The sequence below is a fragment of the Homalodisca vitripennis genome, unplaced genomic scaffold, assembly GCF_021130785.1.
Source record: "Homalodisca vitripennis isolate AUS2020 unplaced genomic scaffold, UT_GWSS_2.1 ScUCBcl_2921;HRSCAF=8081, whole genome shotgun sequence".
NCBI lineage: Eukaryota > Metazoa > Arthropoda > Insecta > Hemiptera > Cicadellidae > Homalodisca > Homalodisca vitripennis.
In genome coordinates this window covers 100,822-117,958 of record NW_025779091.1, presented here as the reverse complement: position 1 = coordinate 117,958, position 17,137 = coordinate 100,822, and the positions used below count along the sequence as shown (strand labels likewise).

General features: G+C 32.2%; 1 protein-coding gene across 1 annotated transcript in view; it reads right to left on the bottom strand.

The window, feature by feature from the left end:
• Nucleotides 1-1,459: 1,459 nt before the first annotated feature.
• The window catches only part of LOC124372350 (phosphatidylserine synthase-like), a gene marked incomplete at its 3' end in the record, with an annotated part of 40,436 nt that continues 24,758 nt past the window's right edge, over nt 1,460-17,137 (bottom strand). Inside the window, 2 exon segments of the mRNA XM_046830731.1 lie at nt 1,460-1,663; nt 8,748-8,948. Of these exon segments, the coding sequence (XP_046686687.1) occupies nt 1,460-1,663; nt 8,748-8,948 (405 nt within the window).

The window sequence follows — 17,137 nt, the reverse complement described above, 5'->3', positions numbered from 1 at the left end:
AAAATTATTATTTTAATTACCACTCAGAACAGATAACATTAATTCAAATGTTTGTTACATCACATTCTTTCGTTATGTTTTATAAACTTTTGAGAGTAAACCCACAAATTATTATTTTAATTAGGCTAATGGCAGGTTTTCTTCAAAAAATAGAATATACCTTCCCAAGCGAGCGGTTATTTGGATTTATTTTGTTTTTTATGTAAAAATAACAGCAATCAAAACAATGAGTGTAAAGTTAAATCATCATTTTTACACAGTTTAAACTCGTATCACTCCCAAGTAAAAATTGGTAGCTGTAAAGTAGCTTTAGGCGTTAAGTAACATAAGCTATCCATATATTGTATTCATTCTTTGTCCTTTTTCAATAGATTCATCATGTTTTTAAATAGTATTTTTACAATTCATATTCAAGAATTTACGGTCTTGTTTGATATTATTATGGCCAAGTAAAACTTGGAAATTATTACTTGTGAAATGCTAAGTGAAACCGAAGATAGTGGAATTTTAGTTTACAATTGGTTTTAGTTGATCCTGTCCAAACAATAGCAATTACTTTCCTGATATTCTCTTCTTCATGTCTAAATTTCAATATGTTTTTACATTAGTAAGCACAGATATTTTTTTCTTTTGTCAACTCTTCCTACTAGTGAACGAACTTTTGCTGTGACAGCATTTCCCATCTTCAGTTTAATACTCTAAAAAGACCTCTCTTTGTATTTGTGTACAAGTACAAAAAGATGTTTCCATATACATTGCAAGTGGAATGCAGTCTACACACAAAAACAAAGCGTTCACGTGAAACAACTGCAGCAAGGAGAGTTTGCCAGGCGAGACTTCCTTCACATGAAACATCTGTGAGGGGTTAAGTGAAACCTCTTTTAAGGCACCTATTTATTGCGGCATAGGTATTAGGTTACCATCCTGCAAAATATTTTGTTATGAATTGTGAAATTATAGTCTATTACTAAATTTAATTTATGAATGTTTATGGTAACCGTAGGTGTATAGTTTAGTTGTAATTAAGTGAAGTTGTCTTCTTCTTAAGTGTACTTTTAGTACATTAAGTTGAACAATTACACATTAAAGAGTATTTTTCCAGTCCTCCATAATTAGATATATATGAATATTTTAATCCTCCAGAATAAATTATGACCCTGGGTGAGTATACCAAACCACAGTATCCTAGTGTTTGTCTTTTAGGTGATCAGCTCGTCTAACTCAAAAGTTACAGAGGTGATATAATTAAAATTGATAAATCACAACACAACTAAATGAACAAAAATAAACAATTTAAATCTGTGTATTTTATTTTATCACTAATACACAGTAAAATCTGTGTTAGGGGCAGTTAGTATAAAGTGCCATTCTACAAAAAACAAACAAAAATTAACGGACATTCAAAGTAAAATTCTAGTAGTAACAAGCTGTCCTGCTATAGTGCACTTGACATAATTACCTGGAAGTATCTGTGCCACACAACACAGCCGTAGACACAGAGGCAGGAGAGCAGGAAGATGAGCAGTAGCCAGATACAGATGTTGGTGGCTTGCGTCTGGCCAAAACAACTCTTTGCCATTCCTTGATGCAGAGAAGTGGCTTCTGTGGCCATGATAGCTCCGTACACCCAACACTGGGGTACCCACCCTCTTGCAAGTGGGATCTGTCACGTACATGTAGTATTGTCTGCAATATTACATTGGCATTGTTTCAAAAAACTACAGGATAGATTTATCACCTAATATAACTTTGTAAGTAACAACTTCTTAATGTTATCTCGGAATGCGCCTGAATAGATTAATTCCTTAAACCTAAAAGGTAATTAAAAAATTTTTTCCCATGAAGAATGGGTGTCTTTTTTCACACCACTTTCAGATGATTTATACCTAGAATTATGAATGTATTTATGGTTTTTTATTAAAAAGGTTGTCGTAATTAGACTGCACTGTTAATAGCGTTTTGAAAATTATTAGGCTTGGTACAGTTAAAATTTTATGTTCATTAAAAATAGGCTTACTAGAGGACTTCCAAGGTGAAAGTTTGTTCAACATTCTTCAATGTTTGTTCAAATGTTTGAATCATGCTTTAAAATTAACTACCAAACATTTCTTCGAACTAAAAGTACCTTTTGACAAGGCAATTAATTAACACCATATAGATAACAGTTTTATTGGGATTAAAATCAGAAATTACGGTTTGGGATCAATCCATATGAAGCGATCCAATACAAATTAAATTAGTTGCTTGAACATATTAAAATATCAGTTAAAATTCCTACACTACTTTAGTATCATATATATGTTACATGCTGTGCAAAAAATCAGATTTTTATACTATGTTTCACCAGAGATATAAGACTCTAAACTTTAAAAATTTAAAAAATTTCAGATTTTAAAAAATTCATAAAAAATCAAGGACAAACGTGTTTTAAGATTATAATTCTATTTTATGTTAGTAAGCTATGCATGTGCCATCTAACTGAATAAAAAAGTTTTAACTATAATAAATTAACCCGTATCTTTATTTTTAAGCTTCCAAAAAGTTAATTTCCTAATTAAAACACCAAATTTTTGGAGGCCTATTTTTGGGAATAAAAATTTACATTTAGAGCTATAAATAAGATATACAAATATTGTAAAAGAGGTTCTTTTCTAAAAAAAATGGAAAATGGCGGCCACACATTTATAATGTGTTCAATAATTTTTTAACTTCATTTGAGTATGATAAAAAACATATAAAAAAAAAGAAAAAATATTTTTAAAATGGTGAAGCAACCATCATGGGATTCACTTCATATGGATTGACCCTTTGAATAAAACGTGATTTCCTCTAGATTCTAGTCAACGGCCAGTGTTAAAACAGTGCAGCTTCATAGCACCTAAATCTTTTAGCACCTAATCTCATACCACCGACAGCAAAAGAATCGTCATTTAGGTGCTGTGATATTAGGCGCTATAAGGTTACGTACTGTGCGACGATCCACGGTTCGTTTAGGTGCCGTTGAGACTGTTTTCAAGTTTCAGTGTCACAGCACCTCTCGCTTTGTTCCAAAGGGGCCTTGGTGGGGACAGAGCGGTTGGAGGAGAATCCAACCTTGCGCCTCACCCCCCGCTCCTGACGATCCGCCATTACAGCAGGGCGAGCAGTTGACAGCACAAGGCGAGGCGACACGAGATAGACAATCTGTCTACTCGCACAAGGGAAGGGTCCGTGCGATCATGGCGTGCGGCGGTTGTTGATTACAACTAATTATGGCACCAAAAATTAAGTACCTTGAATTTTGAATGTATGTTTAGGCCAAACCGCTAATCTTGCACATAATCCAATAATGTCAATGATTTGTTCATCAAATTTCATTGTGTTTTACATTTTTATATACAAAGTTTTTAATTGTTTTATTATCGTCATTGGAATATGTTCAAATCGTATATACCGTGCACTGAAAACGGGTAGTAATTTGCATTCAAATCTCTTTAAAAATAGGCAAAGCCTTAAATCATTTATCACTTATTCTCCAATTTCCCTACATCACACAAAGTAAAAATTTTATACAAGTAAGCATCATGACTTAAATAAAAAGCAAAAGTATTTGGATTAAAATGTAACATCCATAGGGAATTGCAACCATTAGAAGAACGATAGTTTAGTTTTTTAACCTCCCGATGTTCTATAACAGTGAAATTTGACTCTCGAGTTTTATACTGTCAGCCGACAAAGCTAGCTATTTCATGTCAAACTGTTAGATAAGTGTTATAATGAATACAAGTACTATACATATATGATGTTTTTGTGAACCAAATACGAGATTACTTAAAATAACCCGAACGATGTTAGAAGCATTGAAAGACTCGACAGAGTGTAACATAAGTGGTAGCATTTATAGCTTATCATCTGTCTTATTGTATAAATCGTTGTATAGAAGAAGGGATATTTCCTGATTGTCTTAAAATCTCAAGAGTTGTACCTGTATATAAGAAAGGAGAGCACCATCTGCCAAATAGCTATAGGCCTATACCTTGTATCCCTGTTATAGGAAAAATATTTGAGAAAGTATTAAAAAAAACAGGTATGAAAATATTTCGAAACTAATAATATTTTCTGTAATGATCAATATGGTTTTCGAACTGGCAGATCTACTACTCAAGCTGTTGATACCTTAGTAGGCCATTTATTACTAACTTTGGAAGATGCTTGCGATGCTCAAGTCACGCTTTGTGACCTGACCAAAGCTTTTGATGTGGTAAGGCATGATATATTGTTGAAGAAATTAGAGTACTATGGATTTCATGGTAAAGAACTAGCTATATTCAAATCATACTTATAAAATCGTAGACAAATTGTACATATAGGTGATAAATCCTCTCATACTGCTTATGTAACAGCTGGCGTACCTCAGGGCTCTGTATTGGGGCCTGTACTTTTTTTGGTAATGATTAATGACCTAAGTAGTAATATTCCCTGTCACATTACTATGTATGCTGATGATACTACTTTGTTAAGTCGTAATAACTCAAACGACATAACACCCTTAGCTACATCTGTAAATAATTCATTGACACAGGCAATCTCCTGGTTTTGATGCCAATGGTTTCTTTTTAAATTCTGACAAAACCAAGCACTTGTATGTTACCCTTAAATCTGTAAATAATATTCCTGAGGGCTGTGATACTTCTGTGGTCTTGCTCGGATTGCATATTGATTCTAGGCTAAGTTTGGAATGTACATATTGATGTTGTTTGTAAAAAATTAAGCAGAGTAATATATTTATTAGTTAATTTAAGAAAACATGTCACTTTAACATACCTGAAAATGGCATATTTTGCTTATTTTGAGAGCATTATTAGATATGGCCTTGTTATCTGGGGAAATGGAACTGGTATGGAAAAAGTTTTGGTGTTACAGAAGAGAGCTCTGAGAATACTTACTTATTCTGAATCTCTAGCCCACTGTAAACCTCTTTTTGTTGAAACTGATATCCTTACAGTAATTAATTTGTACATATTTGAAGTTTTAGTTTTAGTAAAGAAAAATATTGTTTCGTATAGATCAAGAAGTGATATAAAATAAATAAATAAATATATGTTTATTGCCATCTTACAAAATGCATCAGCAAAGTCAAATATACACCTAAGTGGTATAGTCTGGAGGCAATATTATTAATTATAAATATTATTAAACATATAAACACTTTTACCAAAAGTTGCCAAGAATTTTCTCTCTTCCACCTATCTTCATACATAATAAATAATACAATTTCATAAATGACACAACGGAATAAACTAAGGTAACTAAACAACATCCTGATCAATCCCTATTACAAACTATTTAAAATGGACTGTAAAATTGTAAATAAAACTATAACCTATAATATTAGCACCTATCTAAAAAGTTAAAAACATTAAATATTATACAATTAAAACATTAAAATATTATACAATTAAAAATATTACAATGTTATATAATTAAAACATTAAAATATTATACAATTAAAACATCAAAATACATAAATAAATAAATAACAAATATTTATTGTCATTTTTCAAAGAGCATTGACAAATAAGTTGTGTATATGTACATCTCAAGAGTCAAAAACAATATCCTATCAGTACCCAAATTATTACATGTAGATATGTTCCTTAATTTTAACATGTTTAGACATATTCCAATCCTATAAAGTATATATATATATATATATTTTTTTACAAAACATGAAACAAAGTATAGTAAATAAGAAGAAAGAAATAAGAATAAACAGGAAGAAATGGAAAACTAGAAATTTACTTCATGAATACTAAAAAACTCAGTCAGATCATAAAAAGGATTCCTCAGTAACCAAGTATACAATTTAGCTTTGAAAATGTTTGTTGGATACTTATCAACTACATTTCTTAATTTGTTATAAATCTTTTGAGAAGTTAAAATGTGACTCTGCTGTGTTTTGCTTAACCTACAGTGTTCTATTGCAATGTTGTTTTTATTTCTGGTATTGTAGCTATGTATGTTGCTGCTAAAAGTGAGAGCTGGAATATTTTTCAGGATGTATGAAAACCGAGTCAAAAATATACAAATTAATAACAGTTTGCAGCTCTAGTTCAATAAAAAGTGGTTTGCAATGGTCCAATGGAATTTGCTTTAGTCATTATTCTAATCACCTTCTTTTGCAGGATGAGAATGTCATTAATTCTAGTGCTATTGCCCCATATTACAAGACCGTATCTAATTATAGATTGGAAAAAGGCATAGTAGGCAGATTTTACATAGCTTTCAGGCACACAATTCATTATTCGTTTAAGAAGAAAAATTACTCTTGATAATCTTTTGGAAATATATTCAATATGAGAGGTCCATGTTAAGTTATTGTCAATAAATAGTCCTAGAAATTTAACACAAGAAAAGAAATCATTGGTTATGTCGGATGGAGGGATTTGCCTTAAGCTGAATAAAATGTTTTGGGGTTTTGGATTCATTCAATAAAAAACCATTTGACCTGAACCACAATGAGGCTTCGGTAAATGTTTTATTTACAAGGTCTTGTAGTGTGTTAAAGTTTGTGTGAACATTTAAGAAAGTTGTATCATCTGCGTATAATAAAGATTTAGCCTTTATAGCACTAGGGAGGTCATTTATATGAATTAAGAATAGAAGGGGACCTAATACTGACCCTTGGGGTACTCCATTCTCAATCACTAATTCATTGGACCATTCCCCATTTTAAAAAACACTTTTTGTTTGCGGTTTGTTAAATAATCTTTAAGGAACTTGGCTGAAATACCAGTAATACCATAATAGTTTAGTTTTGAGATTAGCTCATCATGTTCAATGCAGTCAAAAGCCTTGCTCAGGTCGCAGAGAGTTACCTGAACAAAGGCCTTATTCTCAAAAGTATTTAGGATTTCCCTAATTAGTGCATCAACTGCATCAATTGTACATTTTCCTCTTCTAAATGCGAATTGTGTTGAATTTAGATAGTTGTTACTTTCCAGATAAGCAATGAGTTGATCATGTACTATAATTTCTATAATTTTAGATAGTACCGGAACAATTGATATAGGGCGATAGCTGTCAGTAAGATTTCTAGACCCTTTCTTAAAAATTGGGCACAGTCTTGACAACTTCAATTTCATCAGGAAAAAATCCATCTCTCATGCATTTATTTATACATATAGTTAAAGGGTTTAAAATTGTATGATACATTTTCTTAATCATATTGTTAGATAAATTAAAAATATCCTTGCTATCTGAATTTTTAAGTCTTTTTACTGCTTTGGTAACATCAACAATTGAGACCTCTGTAAAAGTGAAATAATTTTTTACAATTTTGTAATTTTTAACTAAGCTTGAACTATCAATATTAGGCTTCTTAATACCGTCCTTTATTTGCTTTACTGAATTGACAAAAAAGTTGTTAAACTGATCTGGGGTGATATTTATGTCTGGTTGAGACGATGAGCTGTTTATATTTTCTTTAATCAAGTTCCAAGCAGCCTTACATTTATTATTGCTATTTTCTATTTTTTGCTGCATTATGTGCTAATTTTGCGTCTTCAATGGACTTCTTATAAACTCTCTTCAGATCAGTGTAATTAGCATGAATCCTGTCACAGACAGAATTCTTCACCAGTTTGTCTAGAAATAAAAGTCTTTCTTTCATTTGGGTCAATTCTCCTGTGTACCATTCATTCTTTCTTTGGATTTTTTCAACTGTGGATTGTTGCTTTTTTAATGTGGAAAAAAATGTCAATTTATTAATTATAACTGAAAAGAATGCTTGGAAAAATTGTTGTGCACACAATGCTTTTTCGTTGTTAAGTAAATTATCCCAATCGTGTGACGACAAACTGTTAATCAGATCAGCCATTGATGACTTCGAAAAACTAATTACAAAGGGCATGTTTTGTTCTTTATTTTCTTTAATGTTTTCAGATACTTTTGAAAAGGTGTGTTTTTGAATATTTAAAATTAGACCATTATGGTCTGAAAAGGGAAAATCAAAGATGTTACATGAGATAACTTGTTCTGGGCAATTTTAAAAAAATGTTGTCAAGACAATGGTTTCCCCGGGTTGGTTTTTTATTCAGGCAAAAAATTAATTATGCTGTCTTAAAATATTTAAAAAATTCCTTTGTCGTTCTTTTGCAAGAGGTTATGTCAAAACTGGCATTTATGTCTCCCCCCACAACTACTGAATAGCCACGATATGAGGAAATAAAAGTTAGAAATCTCTCTAGGGTCTCCAAGAACACATTGGGGTCACCAGCAGGTGAGTGATAAATAGAGGCTGCTATAACTTTAATACTATCCACAGCAGCCACAGACGCTTCAAAATTTAATTCGGAACAAAAACTGGAGATATCTATTTTTTTTTGAGTCAAATTTTTTTGTCAATGAGAATGGAGGTTCCGCCTCTAATCTTATCTTTTCTACAAAATTCAGAGGCACAATAGAAATTTTTTGGGCATGCTAGGTCAGTTGTACCTTCGTTAAGCCAGTGTTCAGATAAGCAAATAATTGAAATATCATTATTTTTTATCTTTACTATCGCTAATAAAACTATCCAAGACCTCTATTTTGTTTTTTAATCCTTGTACATTTAAATATATAATAAATTTATGAGGCTTTTGTGCTGCTTTAAGGTGGGAGCACTATTCTTAACTGTTATTTTTTTTTTTTATTAACTGATTTGTTTGGTACAAAAAACTAGGCCTAATATTCTCAGCATTAATAATAGTTGTATTTGGAGATGTCACCAGGGTTGAGGGCGATAGTTCCCTTCCAGCTGGGAGAGCAGTTCCAGAAGAAAGTCCCGAACCAGCTCCAATCTCTTCCAGTAAGTTGCCAATCACTTGATGATGGATGTTGGGGTTTGAAGAATCTGGTGGATACTGCTCACTGGGGGTCGCCTCTGTGGTTGAGGTTAGAAGTGCGGCTTCAGGTTCAATATCCTTCCTCTGCAACAGTTCCTTTATCATTTTGGCAACCTGGTATTTGCCTCTTCTATTCATATGTAAGCCATGAGTCGTAAACAGGTGACGAGTGGTAGCAGGTGGAGAGGAAGAAGTTTCACGGTACTTTTGTTCAATTCACTAATGCTCTCAATTTCACCATTTATTCTGGAAATTTTTATATCCAATTCGCAGCGGTCGTGCCTCATAGGTAGTGTAGCTAGGAGGAGGTTGGTGTGCTTAACACTGCTGATTAAACTGTTAACATCCATCATTAACCGATTGACACCTGTTGTTTCAACACTGTTTGTTCCAGCTATCACCAAAAGATGGTCCTCGTTGGTAAGGTTCTTAGTGATTTCTTCAACCTCCTCCACCAACCTGATGAAACCTCGCACCAGGTCTAACATATGAACATACATTCAAAGACGACCTCTGCTCCACCATAGAACTTAGGTTTTCCCATGACTATCAGCTAAAATGATTAGTTTGGGTCTTGTGTTAGTTACCACAGGGGTCTTTGATTCAACACACATATACACCAATATGAGACTAGGAATGTGGATAAACTTGATCTGGTTCGATGTAGGCTTACCAAAACTGCGAGCTATCACTCTTCACTTGGCATTACAATTTTTTATAAGTTACCTGTGTCATTAAGGGGAATGCCATTTGCAAAATTTGTTACCAATTTAAGACGCTTGTTACTCAAAAACCCATTTTATAATTTAAATGAGTACCTTTCATGTAATTTTAACATAGGTTAAATAGGCCTAAGTGATAACTGTATGTACTGTTCTGACAAAATCTATTACAATTTTTTTAAATTGTTGAATGATGAATAAATGACTTTATGACTTTATGTAGCGCACAGACGATTCTTCTGTATCTTAAAATCAATAGAGTTCTTATTTAGACCAATAAGAGCATATGTACCAAGTTTGAAGTCACTAGGACTTTTATAATAAGAGTTATCGCACAGACGGACGCACAACAAACCATTTCAATAAAGCCTTTCGATTCATTTCATAAAGCGTTAATAAATAGGCGGCTCATTACATTGCATTCAAAATATATTTATTTTATAAACTTATAAGTAAAATTGCAATTTATATAATTCATTCCATAAAATAATGAAACTAACCTGAAATGTGTATAGTAAAAAATCAAAATGCACAAATATAGATTATATTAGTTTTTAATATTTAACACAATGTTGTTCTCCGTCTTATCAAGATGAGTGATTGTGGCGTTTGCGACGATCCTCTGCCTGATGTGAGTGAAACATGCTGTGTGTTCTCAATGTAAAACAAATCTACTACCAACAAATCTATTCGTGTGTGCTGATATTTTAGAAAGCACATGGAATCGCATGGGACAAGCACATCGTGAATCATGAAAGTGTAAGAACTGCTGCTCAGGTAAGAGTTAACAGCAAAAAGAAACAATTACTAAGGATATTTTGGCCAGATTGCACGAAGAATTTTTGTTAAAATGGAGGATACCATTAAGGCTCAATTTGAAAAATATGATATTATTTTTAAGAAACAAATGGGTGAATTTAAGGAGTCCCATACAACTTTTTCTAATAAAATTGATGAGTACGAGGGGAAAATTGAAACTAAACACCTTCAGTCCGCACAATCTGCCCTTGAACAACAAAATAGTGATTTAAGAAAATGTGTAGCTGAGTATAAGACCAAACTTAAAAATATGGAGCAATATAAAAGGAATAAAAAATATTCAGATTGATGGAGTTCCGGAGTCAGCTAATAAAATGATGTCTGACGTCGTTGATAAGCTGTCAGAGTTGTCTAAGTATACCGTTGAATTTTGCCACTGATGTGAAAGCAATGCACAGGATTCCAACAAAGCGGGAAACGGGACCAAAGCCCATTGGTGTTCAATTTTCGAGCAGACAGACTAGAGATGCCCTGCTACATAAGTGTAAAAAATTGAAAATAAAATCCACGGACTTTGTTCAAGGTGTTCCAGAAACAAATGTTTATGTTAACTCACACTTAACACCCCATAACAAAGAGTTGTTATTTCGTACAAAGAAACTCAAGGAACATAATTGGCGTTTTGTCTGGACTGTGGAAGGTAAAGTTTTTATGAAAAAGTTGGAGAAGAATTGATATACATTTACTTATAAAAAGATTTCAGATGTATGGTATAGGTGGCCTGGCTTTGTTATGGTTGGAGTCTTTCTGCAAAGGAAGAAAACAAGCTGTAAAAATTAACAACCAGTATAGTGAAACATTAGATTTGAATTACGGAGCAGCACAAGGCGGGATGTTAGGGCCAGTTGTATTTCTTATTTTTTATAAATGATATGTTAAACATGGATCTTAATTCTTATGTTTTTGCATACGCAGACGACACTGCTCTTGTATGTGGGGTCTACAATAGACGTTCATTATTTCAAAGAATCAATGATGACTTGCGAAAGATTTCTAATTGGTTAATCAGTAATAGATTGCTTGTAAATGTAAATAAGTCTAGGTGTATTACAGTTTTTGATAATACAAAAACAAAAGAATATTTGCACGACATGATGAATTGAGTTGTCACTCCCATCAATGTATATAGCTGTGAATGTTCTAGTATAGAAATAGTTGAAAGTGTTAAATATTTAGGTTTATATATTGATGAGTATTTGAAGTGGGATATACATGTAAACTATGTAACAAAAAGGATAAGGAAAATGAACTATGCACTTTACTATTTGAAAAATTTCCTTAGGAGTGACTAGTTGAAGCAGGTGTATGTGTCTTGGTTTGAGAGTACCATGAGGTATGGGATATTTCATTTTGGAAGTGCATATGCCACTGTTCTAAAACCTATTGTAATGGGCCAAATACACGCATTGCGAAATATATACAATCTAAAATATAGTGAAAGCATGAGCTACCTTTTTACAGAACACAATAATTTAACTTTCACACAGATTTATAAGTACGCCTCAATTGTGTATATCCACAAGAGTTTATTTATGTTCAATTTAAAACCATCAAATAGAACTACCAGATCTAGTAATTATATTTTACTCGAGGTACCATTTTTTACCAAGGAATCGAGTAGACATCAGTTTTCTTATCTTGGCCCAAAATTGTTTAATGACTTTGTGAGATTCTTTGGCAATGAGGTTGTATTTGATAAAAAAACAGAATGTTAAAATCAAAGCTATAACTTTTTGAAAGAATTAGTTTAAATATGTGTTAAATTTTAATATATAACAGGCATATGTATTATTTACATTGCTTGTTACAACTTAGACTATTTATTTAGTTTGTAAATGTTAAACTGTATTGTTTACCAATGCAATATTTATTACGTACTATTGTTATTACTGAATTATTTATTAAATACCTACTTATTTATTTTTGGTAGCCACTTGGAATGTGTTATTTATTTGTTATTAGATTTCATATATTATAGTTTATTAAATTATTTGTTATTATAGTTTATTGAATGTTATTAAATTTCAAACCACCTACAATATATATTTATGTGTTATTTCTTGTCAATTTGTATTGCTTGTTATTTCATTATTTTTGTGTATTGCAAGCAAATAACATTGCAAAGGAATTTGCTTGTAAATGTATTAAAGTTGTACTGTTAGAAAGTTACATATCTAAATACTTATACAGCCGTATGTGTAACTGACTCACTGACTGATATATAGATACAAATTCTAACATAGTTCTAGAAGTGCTAGAAACTTGAAATTTGGCATGCAGGTACCTTTCACAATATAACCCACAGGAAAAGTCTGAAAACCGAATATTTTTACTTTTAAACCCCTAAAAAAATATTAAAAAACGTGAAATTTTTAGCCTTGCAGGCCTTTTTTGTAAGCCCGATAGCGGGCGAACCGTTAGAGCTAGCTCGGATCTGATGAAAAATCGTTAGTCAGGAATGAAGTGAACGACAAAAAAGATCCAGTGACTTTTTGCTCTATCTTTCATGGTTTAAGCGACAAAACGCGGGAATGTTTGACATTCCAGAGATTGTTTTGCCTAAAATAAAGTTTCGAGCCCGATAGCGGCCAAACAGTAGGTCGTAGCTCAAATCTGATTCACCCATCAAATTAGCAAATTGCGCGATCTACAGAAAAGGTCTAGTGACTTTTTGCTCTACCTCCAGTGGTTTGGCCGTAAAACGTAATTTATGCTGTTGCACTACCAAAACAATGGTCTCATATGTTGGTTTCAGAATCTAACTTAGGTTAAATTTTGATGATTAGGTGATTTTTATATTTTTACCGATCACTAAATATGTATTAGGGGTATATGCTTCAAGTATTAGGGCAGTATTATCTCCATTTGCTTTTCAATAACTACAGTAAAAAGGCCATACATAATGTTAAAGGAACTAACCAGATTAGATTACGTTATATGCAAACATTCACAGCTTTATACAATAAGGTAGTTGTTATAACAGCGAATAAATAGAATTTCTATTGTATTAGATGAATTATTGATCATTGGCGCAATCTAAATTTAAAATTAAATAACTTCGTATTTGCAAACAGCATTACACTACTGATTAAGCACTTTACAATAATTCAATATTTACTAAAATTTAAATGTAACAAATGTTTCTGCCTCTTTGATGAACTTCAGCTGAAAGTGTTAACAGCTACTCTAAGTGTTAATTCAGACCAAAAGCTATACCGGTTCCAAATTTGAGCACAATCCGTATAGCAGTTTCAGCGTGATTCGAGGACAAACCTCCAAACATCTTAACATCTAAATATACAAACATCCAAACATTCAAACTTTTGCATTTTAATATTAGTGGGATATATATCTTATTATAGATTGCGCCAGTAACGCAATTATAAGAGCGCGTATTGTTTTAGCTGTTCTAAGAAAATAAAAACTTGTTATGAGTCTTTATAAAAATTATTTATCAGCCTGCTATATCTGAATTTTGGTGGTGTATTGGCGCAAATCTCTCTCTTAGTAATGATTGCATAACAATTTTAAATTAATGTTTAAATTACATTGTCAAAGATGAACATTCATAGATTAAAAAAGAATGTATGAGACCATGTTAAAAAGTCGTCAATCTTAAAAAGAGGATGAGGGCTATTAGAACATTACTTGAAAACACTGATAACAAGTGTAAGGCTTGAGAAGACCCATATAACATGACATACAGTGCAAGACGACAACAGCGAAATAGTATCTTAACACCTGTGTTGCTGGTATATACTGAGTGAGATCGACTATTCTCAGTCCTCCCACTGCGCCGTAAGAAGTTTGCCGCAGTCTACTTGTAGACTGATTGTTGTTAAAATTAATCTTCCTGATTTTTGAGGATCAAAGTTATTAATGGTTTAGGACGCAATCTCAATACCTCTAAAAATGTTCCATATGATACTATTAATAACATATCCATTTCATTGTAATCTATTTATACAGGATGTATTACATATGAAAGAAATAAAATTTTATAATATAGAACAAAAATAGGCTTTCAATCTTGGGTTTTTATTGTATTTAAAAAATTATAATTAGGTATCAGAAATAAACTCTGATTATTGCCTGGCTCACTTGCCTACATAACGGGCATTGGAGATTAACCTGGTAACCAGGCAGTGTGTCTCAGCACTCAGTGCACATACATAAGTGGCACAAGGCACAAGGAAAATACCACATATGTAGACCTTTGAATCAGGCACACTGCACAGTTACGAGGCACTCCTGCTGCGTGCCTCGTGCAATATAACAAATATTGCAATTTGTTGTAAGTCTTCTGAGTAATTATAACATGCCTATTTTGCTTTTTGTTTAATCTGCAATGCTCAATAACAATATTATATTTATTTCTGGTATTATAATGATGCAAGTTGCTAGTCAACATTAATGATGACATGTTTTTTTTTTTAATATACAATACTGAGTCAAATATATATAAATTTATAACAGTTTGCAACAAAAGCTTCAAAAGTGGTTCACAGTGTTCTAGTGGTTGTGATTTTGATATTATTATTATAGCTTTGTTTTGCAGGATAATGATTTCATTAATTTTAGCACTATTACCCCATAATATTAGGCCATACCTTGTTATTGGTTGAAAATAGGCATATTATGCAGATTTAACATAGTTTTCAGTAACACAATGTATAATACGTCTAAGTAAAAAAAATTACTCTACCAAAATATTCCTAGAAATTTAGCACAAGAAAAGAAAGAATTTGGTGTGTCAATTGTAGGAGTTTGTCATAGAGTAAACAAAAAGTTTTGAGTTTTGACTTCATTTAGTACAGATCCATTTGATCTAAACCACACTGAGGCTTTCTCAACTGATTCAATGACAAGAACTTGTAGTTTGTCAAAGTTTGTATTGATATTCTAAAGAGTTGTGTCATTAGCATATAGAAGAGATTTGAACTTAACAACGGTAGGAAATGAATTTATATACAATAAAAACATAATAGGACCCAGTACTGACCCTTAGGTACAACATTCCTGATCACCAAAAATTGTTGGACCGATTTCCACTAATACAAAACAAACTTTTCGCCTGCGGTTAGATAAATAGTCTTTAAGGAACTCTTTAAAGCCGGACTCCTATTAATACCGTAATATTTCAGTTTTAAGGCCCTGCTCAAGTCAAAATATGTTGCTTGAGCAAAGGCTTTAACTCAAAAGTGTTTAGGACCTCCTTAATTAGTGAATAAACTGCATCAATTTTGTATTTACCTCTTCTATTGTAATAAATTTAGATTGTTGTTATTTTCCAGATACGCAAAAGGTTCATCATGTTAAAAACCGTTTCTATTATTACAGGACAGGTATAATTTATACTGGGCAATAGCTCTCAGGGAGACTCCTAGACCCTTTCTTAAGAATTGGGCAGATATACACATAGTTAATGGGTTCAAAAACGTATGGTAAATTCGTTAAAAATATATTGTTAGATGAGTTATAAATGTCTTTGCTTTCTAAGTTTTTAACTCTTTTTGACAGCTTTAATGACCTCATCAATCGAGACTTCGACAAAGATAAATGTTTTTCTTTCAAAATATGGTAATTTCTTATTAAGCTCATTCTATTAACATGAGGCTTTTTGATAGTACCCTTTATTTGGTGTTAACCGAATTGATAAAACAAATAGTTTAAGTTACCTGGAGTGATATTTATTGATAATGCTGATTGAGATGCTAAATTTTTGTATTTTCGTTTATAAAATCCCCAGGCCTTATATTGGTTACTGCTATTTCATATTTTTGCGACATTATGAGTTCGCGTCTTCTACGGACTTTTTATAATATTTCTCGAGATTTACATAGTTCTATCACTAGTAGAAAGTTTTTTCGATTTCTCCAAAAAACACAAATTTCTTTCATTTGGTCTAGTTCCCCACTATACCAATCATTTTGATTTCGACCTTTAATCTCACTAACTGTGGAATGTTGTTTTTTCACTATAGAGTAAAATGTTTATTTATTAACTAAATGGAGAAATATGCGTGAACGAATTTTTGGGTAGAAAATACTCTTCCATTACTAAGTAAGAAATTCCAATCATCTGAAAACAAATGGTTTGTCAGATCATCAATAGAGGATTCTGGAAGAATTAAAATAAAATGTGTCACTTGTACTTTTGGATTTAGCAAGGTTTTAGATGTTTCAGACAAAGTATTCTTTTGAATATTTAAAATAAGCCCATCATTACGATCCGAGAAAAAAAATCAAAGATGTTGCATGAAATAACCTGATCTAGGCAGACTAAAAAAACATTATAAAGACAATGGGCTCCCCGAGTTGGTTTGCCATTAATGCATAATACACATGTATGTCAAACTTTACATTCATAGGATACCGGGAAGTTTACAAAGCTAAACGTAGTTTTTATAGCAGGCACAACTTCCATGTAAACGAGTAATCTGGGTTTATCTTCTTTAATATACGTTTCATAATCAATTTATATGACGAGAACGCTATCCGAAACGCGCGCGTGCACGTCTGTGTGTGTGTGTTTCGGATAGCGGGAAGATGAAAAATAATATACTTTTTCTAGGGTTTGCAATTATATTTCAGTGGATATGGTAGTTAATCTTCATAAAGACGCTATTGTTTTTCTGTGCAAGTCATGAGGCATGTGTGTGCCACATTTTATGTACATAGGACATAGGGAAGTTCTTCTAAGAATTCCAAGTCCATTTTCTACCCCTATGGG